Here is a 9,889-nt window from a genome sequence, read left to right as displayed (position 1 = left end):
GTCGCGCGCGAGGACATTCGAGTGATTTCAAACTAGTTCGACTCATACAGGGTGATCCATAAAGAAGTATATACAGTGGAACCTCCCCTAACGGACACTCCCCATCAACGCACACTTTTCGCATCCCCGATTCCGTGGAATAGGGGTTTAGTGTATTTCACTCCCCGTTAGCGGACAGTAAAATCAGGCAAACTATTTTTTTTGGACTATTAATCTGACGGGAGAAATTAAGAAAGGTGGCACCCCCCTCCCCTCGAACCTGATTCCACCAGCACCGATTCGGAGATTTATTTCCCGTCTCGCCCAGCCGAATCTGTACTGAGAGGATGGCGACGTCAGTTCATCAAATGCCTGTATACCTTTAGGGGTAAGACAGAGGTGTGTTCCATGCATTACCATCACAACCCATGTGTTGGGAATAGTACGATCTTACGTTTGTAATCCCTCTGGTCACCTCCAGATGGCGAAACTGATCCGTTACATGACTTTTCGCTTGTGTCTTCTTTTCCCTTGTATCTTTTTCCCTAGATGATATGTTCGTTCGACGCCTACGCGCACGCATGTCTCGTCTTGTATTACGAAAAATAAAATCGTTTTCTTCTACGCATTTGCTCTCCCAATGTAAGCTATTTCGGCCCCGACATATTTTGGTGCACGAAACCCGCTGGAACGAATATTTTGGTGAACGAAACCTGTCGGATGAACATTTTGACCAACGAAACTCGTCTTAATATGGATCAGGAGAAATTAACGACGCTCCATCGGAAACGGACAACGGTGCGCGCCAAGGTGACTAGATTCGTTTCAACGTTGGACAGTGACGAGAAGGAAACCGACTCGGAAATCGACTTCATGGTTTCTCGTTTGACGGAGGAATTGGACGAATTACTTCGCCTTGACGACGGTATTCACGCTCTACTATCAGACGAGGACTACGCTATCGATATCGAAAAATGCGAGGAATACACTGAGAAAGCGAAACGTGCCTTGTTCGATGCTTCCCTCGTGCTACGAAAACGCAACAAGTCTCCAACGACGGTGCCTCCTCTGGTTGCTACTTCGATTCCCGCTTCAGCTCAACCAACATCGACTTCATCACCATGTGCTCTCAAGCTGCCTACAATACGCCTAGAGCCCTTCCGCGGTTGTGTTGAAGAATGGCCGACATTCTGGCAACAATTCACCTCTTCGATCGACGAGAATCCTCAACTGTCAACCATCGACAAACACGTTTTTCTACGGGGGTATCTCCAAAACGAACCCAAGAAGCTCGTCGAGGGAATCGGCGTCACATCGGAAGCCTACGAGACGGTAAAGAAGATGCTGATCGACAGGTACGGCAACAAGGATACCATAATACAGACCCACATCGATTTCTTCGACAGCCTACGCCCAGCGACAGCTTCATCGCCCGAGTTTCTCAACGACACCTACTTGGAAATTAACGCCCATATTCAAGCTCTCCGATCACTCGACGAAGATGTCGATAACTACAGTCGGATTTTGACACCGAAGATTCTTCGCACATTTCCTACGGACATTCGTCAACGGTGGATTATCCACTCTAAACGGCAAGATATCTCGGACATGGACATATCAAAGCTGATGCAGTTCCTCGGTGAAGAAATCGACGGACTTCGATTATCAAGCAAAGTGCAAGGTGAGTTTCCTTTGCCACCTTCGAATTTCCGCCCGACTACGGAAGCATTTCATGTTCGCACTCGACGTAACGAGAAAAATCCGTCACCGTTTTGCCCATTTTGTGAATCGTATGATCATTGGCCCCAAAATTGCTCGGTGATAACTGATGTTCAATTACGAGTGCAGAAGCTAAAAGAAACTCATCGTTGTTTTTTGTGTACTAACCGTTCGCATAACGCTAAAACTTGCCCACGCCGCGCTAGAGCTTTCTGTTCTAACTGTAAAAGAAAACATCACGTATCCATTTGTCCTTCACTTCATGCCTCTACTGCTGTTGGTAAAATTGATGTATCGCCCCGTTTTACGTATTTGCAAACTGCACGTATTTGGGTATTCGGTCCCAACGGAAATTGCAAATTGTCTCGATGTGTGTTAGACGCCGGAAGTCAAACCTCCTTCATTCACAGCAGTTTAGTGAATGAACTGCAATTGCATGTGCTGCAATCGGTCAACTTGTCTATTAGTGCATTCGAAGCTGTGCCAAAACAATCGATGTATCGACGTCAAGTGCAATTTTTCTTATCTAGCATTTGGGATAACAGATCGATTCCGATAGTTGCTTTCGAAAGCAATAATTCCTACGCCTCACATCCCACGGCTCCGGTAGACATTGGTGCATTTGCTACTTCACGCAGAATTCAGCTTGCGGACCCTCACGCTTCTGACGACATCCCGATTCAAATTCTCATCGGTAGCGATTATTACTGGAAAATAGTGAAAACTGATTCGCCGGTCAAGTTGTCAGACACTTTCGTTCTTGTTCCGTCTCATCTCGGACATATTTTGAGCGGTACCCGTTCTAACGTTCTTGTCCAACACACTCCTGCTTCGAACAACACTACTGTTAATTGCATGGCTACTACTTGTGCTGAAGAAATAAATGACTCGTTCAAACGCTTCTGGGAACTCGAGGCCATGGGAATCACCGATGTAAACGAAAAATCACTCTCGACTGGTGAAACAAAAATATTGCGAGATTTCCACGAATCTTACAGCCTGGAAAACCATCGTCGTGTCGTTTCACTACCGTGGAAAGAAAGCGTATGCCTCACGTCGGACAATCGACCTATTGCCTCACGCCGCCTTGACACTCTTCGTAGACGTCTGGATAAGGATCGCCCTTTTCGGGAAATGTACATTCAGCAAATGGAACGTTACATTCAGAACGACCACGTCGAAATCGCGCCAGAATCGTCAAGTCCTAGAATTTATTATCTCCCTCACCACGCAGTGAAGAAGACCACTCTTGAGTCGGAAAAGTGTCGTATCGTATTTGATGCATCGTCACATGTCAACGGACACCCATCTCTGAATGATGCTCTTGAGACTGGTCCAAACCTACTACCTGAGACATTGTCGACTTTACTACGTTTTCGAATGTTCCGAATAGCTCTCACCACTGATGGATGTCAAGCTTTCTTGCAGCTTAACCTGCACGAGCAAGACAGAGATGTAACCAGATTTCTTTGGTTTCGCACAGTGACTGATCATGATAATAACTCGTTGACTTTAACAAATGATGTGCTGACCTATCGTTTCACGAGATTACCATTTGGTCTTGCATGCAGCCCTTTTCTACTGTCAGCTACGCTACGTGAATTGGCGAACAAATTCTCTGAACAACACCCGTACGCTTCTCAACACCTGGATCGCAGTTTATTCATGGACGATTTTGTTGCTGGCGGCTACACGCACGACGAAGTGATCACACTTTACCGAGACTTGACTGCCCTGATGGGTATCATCAGTCTTCCAATGGACAAATGGGCTACTAGCTCAAAGGTGCTAAAAGAGATCTGGGCGACGGAGGGTATCGAAACAAACTCTGTATCCCGAGTACTCGGTATACCATGGGACACGGTGCACGACACATTGTGTTTAGATTTCTCCTCACTTGCTGACTCTGTTGCAGGTGAGCCATGCACGAAACGCCTTCTACTCCGTACCATCGCTCGTATGTACGATCCGCTAGGCATCTATGCGCCTCTCAGCACTCGCGGCAAACTACTCTTCCAAGACACCTGGGTTCAACATCTGTCATGGGATGAAATCCTACCTCCTGTAATTGCTAACCACTGGATGTCATGGATTTCGGACTTTCATGTTCTCAAAAGTTGCCAACTTCCCCGTTGGATTGGTTACAATCCCGATTCCAACGCATCCATTCATGTTTTCTGTGACGCGTCCGAACGTGCTTACGGTGCTGTTCTTTATTTCCGGTCTACTCACGAAGGCACTACGACAGTGCAGTTGATTTGCAGCAAAAGCCGCATAGCGCCACTGAAGAAGATCACGCTTCCTCGACTTGAACTTCTCGCTGCTCTTGTTGGTGCTCGTTTACTCAGCTATTTTTGTGCAGCAACCGATCTCAATGCACGAGAAGCTGTTTTGTGGTCTGATTCAGCAGTTACCCTGGGATGGATCCGACATGATCCGAACAAATTGAAAACGTTTGTGTGCAACCGCGTCACAGAAATTCGACGTCACACTGAATCGACGCAATGGCGACATTGCCCTGGCGAATCGAATCCCGCGGATTACGTTTCTAGAGGTTGTTCTGCCACTACACTTCGCAATTTGAACACCTGGTGGCATGGACCTACGTGGCTCATTGAAACACAGTCTTCGTGGCCTTCCAATATTAGTGTTGAGCAACCTTCGACAGAAATTCGTCAGACTGTGAAAAGTTCAATGTTGGTATCTACGTCTCTCCCAGTAATTGATATTTCTCGTTTCAGTTCGTACGCGAAACTTATTCGGGTTACCTCGTGGATTCAACGATTCATATACAACTGTCGCACGTCTTGCAAACTTCATGGCGAATTAACAGCAAAAGAACTCGAAAAATCGAAATGTTATTGGATTCGTCAAGTTCAAATAGATTGTTTTCCGTCTGACTATGATGCTCTTCGACATGGTAAACAACTTCCAAAAGACTCGAAAATTGCACAATTCCATCCATTTCTTAGTGACAATCTGATACGAGTTGGTGGTCGCTTGCAGTTTGCGTCACTTCCAGTTGCTTCAAAACATCCTTTGGTACTCGATGGTTCACACCCATTTGTGAAATTGCTCATTCGTCACGTACATATTCGTCTCCATCATCTGAGCACGAGAGTGGTACTATCAGAACTGCGAAATGATTACTGGATTCTTCGAGGGCGACAGATTATTAAAAGTGTCCTACGCCAGTGTCTTCCCTGTAAATTTTTAGAAACACGCCACCGGCTCAAATTGAAGCACCACTTCCTTCGGATAGAGTCACACAGTCGAAACCATTCAGTGTCGTGGGGATAGACTTCGCTGGCCCACTATACGTTCGTAGAAGCTCTATCTCAGTGAAAGTGTATATCTTGTTGTTTACATGTGCTGTCACTCGAGCGATTCATCTCGAGCTTGTCACGGATTGCTCTACAGATAAGTTTTTGCTGGCATTTTCACGTTTTGTTGCTCGTCGAGGTGTTCCCAACACTGTATATTCGGACAATGCGCAGACTTTTCACGCCGCAAATCGTGAGCTTTCCGTCCTTTGGGATGCCATGACTTCACCTTCTGCTCACCAGTACTACGCCTCCCACGGAATCACTTGGAAATTCATAGCCCCTCGAGCGGCTTGGTGGGGAGGATGGTGGGAACGCATGATTGGTGTCGTCAAACGTTGTTTACGGAAAACATTAGGTCGCGCATCTCTCGATGACGAACAACTGACGACTACGTTGGCTGGAATTGAAGCCGCAGTCAACAGTCGACCATTGACAGCAGATAACGAGTTAGACGATAGCTTCGAAGAACCTCTCACGCCTGCTCACTTCCTGGTTGGACAACGACTGACAACCCTTCCTTCTCACGAAAAGGTTCCTGCAGCTACCGACCTCAAGAAATCGTGGTCACTGCAGCAAGATTCACTGAATGACTTTTGGAACCGATGGAGGAAAGAATACCTACTAGAGCTGAAGACATTCCACCAAGTGAAAAATAAAGACCAAGGTTTTCAGCTACGAGTTGGAGATGTCGTCCTCCTACAGGAAGATGCAAGACCTCGACACATGTGGACGAAGGCACGCATATCATCCCTCGTCAAAGGTCGTGACGGCAACATTCGTTCGTGTATTCTACGTACAGCCAGTGGAACAGAAATTCGACGGCCAATTCAATTGGTAATTCCTCTGGAGGTTGACCAGGGTGGGGAGGATGTTGGGAATAGTACGATCTTACGTTTGTAATCCCTCTGGTCACCTCCAGATGGCGAAACTGATCCGTTACATGACTTTTCGCTTGTGTCTTCTTTTCCCTTGTATCTTTTTCCCTAGATGATATGTTCGTTCGACGCCTACGCGCACGCATGTCTCGTCTTGTATTACGAAAAATAAAATCGTTTTCTTCTACGCATTTGCTCTCCCAATGTAAGCTATTTCGGCCCCGACACCATGAGACCGAGAAGAGGAGGAAAAGAAACGCAGTGAATGGCGCGAAAAGAGTAAACAACTGTAATGTGCCTGCGCAGATACGGCAACAGCCGTTTGATCCAACAGGAATCGAAAATTTTTCTCGTCTGCTGTTTAGCCGGAAATCACTAGCTGAAGATAGCTGTTAATGGACGAAGTTCTCGTACTTTCTGTGCATTGGGATCAGTCATGCCAATACAGACAACTGCGAGCGACTTGTTTATTGCTTTGATTCCCTGCCAGTAGACGACCGACGTTACAAAGTGAATGTGAATTTTAGTAGTAGTAGTAGCACTAGTACAAGGAAACAAAACATCAGCACTCAACAGTCTAAAACATTTGTTCTTCATGGCACGATGTAGATTAGATATACCGCATATATGACGATACCGCTTTCTTTCTCTTCATCGCTTACTAACTCCGGTCATATCATCATAGTTCAATTAACTACCATATAGATACTTTTAGATACATCAGATACTTTCCTTTCCAGACAGTCATATAGCAATTCTGTCTTTCTTCTGCAGCACGAAAGGGACTTTTAGTGAACGCATATTTGAGAAGGCACAATCCATCGGTGGTTGCCACCTCAGGTCGGGGACAGGACTTGTCTTTGCCGATCCCTGGGATCAAAAGCGCCGGCATGAATAAAGCATTGCGGAAGGGATGAAGGTTGTCATTCGTCCCGTATATGCAAGACTAAAGACTAAAGTTCGCACGCAGGGGAGAGGGTGTGTGAGTTGCACTGTATATTCCTTAATTATTGCGGGACCCCAGCCCCTTCATAGCGCCCGAGTGGCGTGGTGGTAAGATGCTCGTCTACTACTGTGAAGGTTGGCGTCACGGTCCCAGGTTCAAACCCGGGGAAGAATATAGATAAGATATTTTCTCAAACGAGCTTGAAGCGACCAACATGAGCGGGTCCGTTCGCTCATAATTATTCGTAAATTATTTGAATAATTATGAGCGGAACGAACCCGCTCATAATAGTGCCTTCATTTCCAACACAACTCATTAATGACAGTGAATTTCAATAAAGCCCCCCTCACGAAATTTATTTGGGGGGAGCTAAAATAGCCTCCTCCCCTAGATTCTGGTGGCTATGTCTGGGATTGAACTCCCGGACCTGACGTTCACCTACAGGGTGGTAGACGAGCATCTTGCCACTCACTCTCCAGTACGCTTGACCACCTACTGTGGCTCAAGGAACTTAATCACCAATGGTCCTTGCCATAGAAGAAGATCAAGAAGACGCTATGAGCAGTGGCGGATCATGATTTTGGGAGGCCCCAGGCGCAACCTGATCTGGAGGCCCCCCTATCAGGGACGGATTAAAGGTAGGGGCTGTCCCCCCCCCCCCCCGAGATCAGAAAAATTAAATGGAAAGAAAAATGTTTTCTACGTTTTTGACTGAATAACAAACCAAGAAAATAAATTTGCTTAAAAAAAGGGGAAAATTCAGAATTTTTTCCAAAAGAAATCAGAACCGTCCTGAAAAATTGAACACATGGTCACAACCACCGCCCCCACCCACAAATTTGCGTTTATCCACCACTGCACCCTTTTGGCCCTAATAAGAACGAGATGGTTCACTAAAATGAACAATATTATGAAAAATCATAACTTTTTTTTTATTTTTGCATCACCAAAACCATAAACACAAAAATAAGATAAGGAAATATAATGATATTCTCTGGTACTAGATGAAAAATAATCACACTCCCATTAAAAAAAAAAAAATCACAGTAAAATTCTGCATCATATTTTTAGTAATCTAAGATGTCCGTCCTGGTGCCTTCCTTCAGCCACACGGCAAAAATGGAGATCCGTCATAGTTTTAATAATTTAATATTACTGATTAATAAAGATTTGATAATATCTCAAATATAATATATTTGATTTGATATAAAGATACTGATAATATTTAATAGAAAAACATTTCTTCAATAGAGGGAATAGAGGGAAGAAATTATATCGGAGTAAATATAAGAATTATATTTTTAATGGAAGAAATTATTTCAGAATGAATTAAAATTATTGTCAATGAAAGAAATTATTTAAAAAAATTTTTTTAGAAATTATTATTTTTATTTGTTTATTCTATTTTATTTTTACTATTATTATATTGATTATTATTATTTTCTCTTTCAGCCACCTCGTTGGGCACTCTGCCTGTTGTGGCCTTTGCCTTTGCATTATTTGTATTCAGAGTGAATAAAAATCTTCTATATTATGCCCCCCCCCCCGTTTCGTTTAATAACGAAAAATGCCACTGTATAACATTGTGGCCCGCGTACTTTATAAAATGTTTCAATATGGCCTGCTATGCCTCAAAGGTTGAAGACCCCTGCAGTAGACTCTCGCTAATCCGGTACGTATTACACCACGGTGTGCCAGATTTTACCAAAATTGCTGGATTAACTTTGAAGAAACCCATTGAAATAATATATGAAATTTCGTGCAAAGACATAGTCAGGACTTGATCAGCAATTAAGAAATATTAGAACGTGTTAAGGGGGTTAGGGCATCAGGAGAAAAGTGACACCACACCACCTAAATATCCTGGACTACTGGACGTGCTGGATTAGAGCACGACCGAATTCTCGAGAGACTACTGTAGTTGAATTGAAATGCTCAAATAAAAATTTATCAGATAATTTATATATTTTTAGTTTTGCTTACCGTTATTTTTGGAGATTCTGCAATCTAAATCCTAAAGGAAATCTTGAGGATCGGCATGAAAATTTTTTTCATTACAATAACACACATTACAATTACATTAACAATAAACACTTTTCGGTCTGACACAAAGATGTTGTCTACCCAAGCCTCCTTGACCAATCCGAAAATGTAGCTCTTTTTTTTAGAAAGAAGGAAAAGAAACACCCTTGATTTTTTTCAGCCGGGGAGGGAGTGTTAAAAGAGCAACAGAAAAATCACGTGATTCAGAATGCATGTCATTCAGCATTCATTTCAAACCCCACTTTTCTTTTGTCATATGGTCGTATGGTTCCAGTCATAGATTGCAAATGTATATGTTGTTTGAACCAGCTTATAGTATTTCATTCAAACAAGTGGGAGACAAAATCACAATAAGAGCTCTACTACATTCATTTTAATTAGTACGACTGTCTCTTCCTGTCGATGTCGCCGCTTGCCGATAGCCATCTTGCCATCCATTATACTGTATACAAAAGCTTACACCAAAGCTGTCGTATTATCGGCGCCCATGAAAGCATTTAATACTGTGGAATGAGACATCTGTTTATGCCTTCACTACAATTTTCATTTCGGACAGACATTAGGACCTGCTGTTCTCATCCCTCCTCCTGCTTGTGCCCTTAGGGAAATACTGTTTGAAAATGACCCTCCCTGAATGATCGCTTTACAATGTCTCTTCTTTCTTTGTCGGGGAAGAACTGGCCCTTGAGAGCTGCGTCTTGTAAATTGTTCTTTTCTTTCAGTTCCCGTTTTTCTTCCATAACTCATACGTACAGTATACAAAAAATAACAAAAATAAAAAATAAAAAAAAATTGCGGTTGAAAAAAAAAGGGAGAGCAGATACTGTACTTAGTTCAAGAGATTTGTTGATGCGCATGTAAATTCATATGTAGGATGAAGCACACAACTATTTGGAGGCCCCCCGCTCTGCCGAGGCCCCAGGCGCGCGCCTCATGCGCCTGTGCGGTAATCCGCCACTGGCTATGAGAGTAAGTTCGACTACCAGCTTGCTCGTGCCGCT

General features: G+C 43.8%; 1 protein-coding gene across 1 annotated transcript; it reads left to right on the top strand.

Moving 5' to 3' along the window:
* The first annotated feature begins 732 nt into the window (after positions 1–732).
* Positions 733–5,924, top strand: LOC149085062 (uncharacterized). The gene is made up of 3 exons (XM_089233844.1): positions 733–1,660; positions 2,258–4,703; positions 4,916–5,924. Exons 1-3 carry the CDS (start codon positions 733–735, stop codon positions 5,922–5,924), a joined length of 4,383 nt encoding a protein of 1,460 aa, XP_089089970.1.
* The last annotated feature ends 3,965 nt before the right edge of the window (positions 5,925–9,889 follow it).

The sequence above is a fragment of the Pholcus phalangioides genome, unplaced genomic scaffold (assembly GCF_987345545.1).
Source record: "Pholcus phalangioides strain wild (caught in Gottingen) unplaced genomic scaffold, Ppha-v1.0 ptg000007l_1, whole genome shotgun sequence".
Classification (NCBI taxonomy): Eukaryota; Metazoa; Arthropoda; class Arachnida; order Araneae; family Pholcidae; genus Pholcus; species Pholcus phalangioides.
Note: the sequence above shows the minus strand (reverse complement) of the source record. Positions and strands in the feature narration are given on the sequence as shown.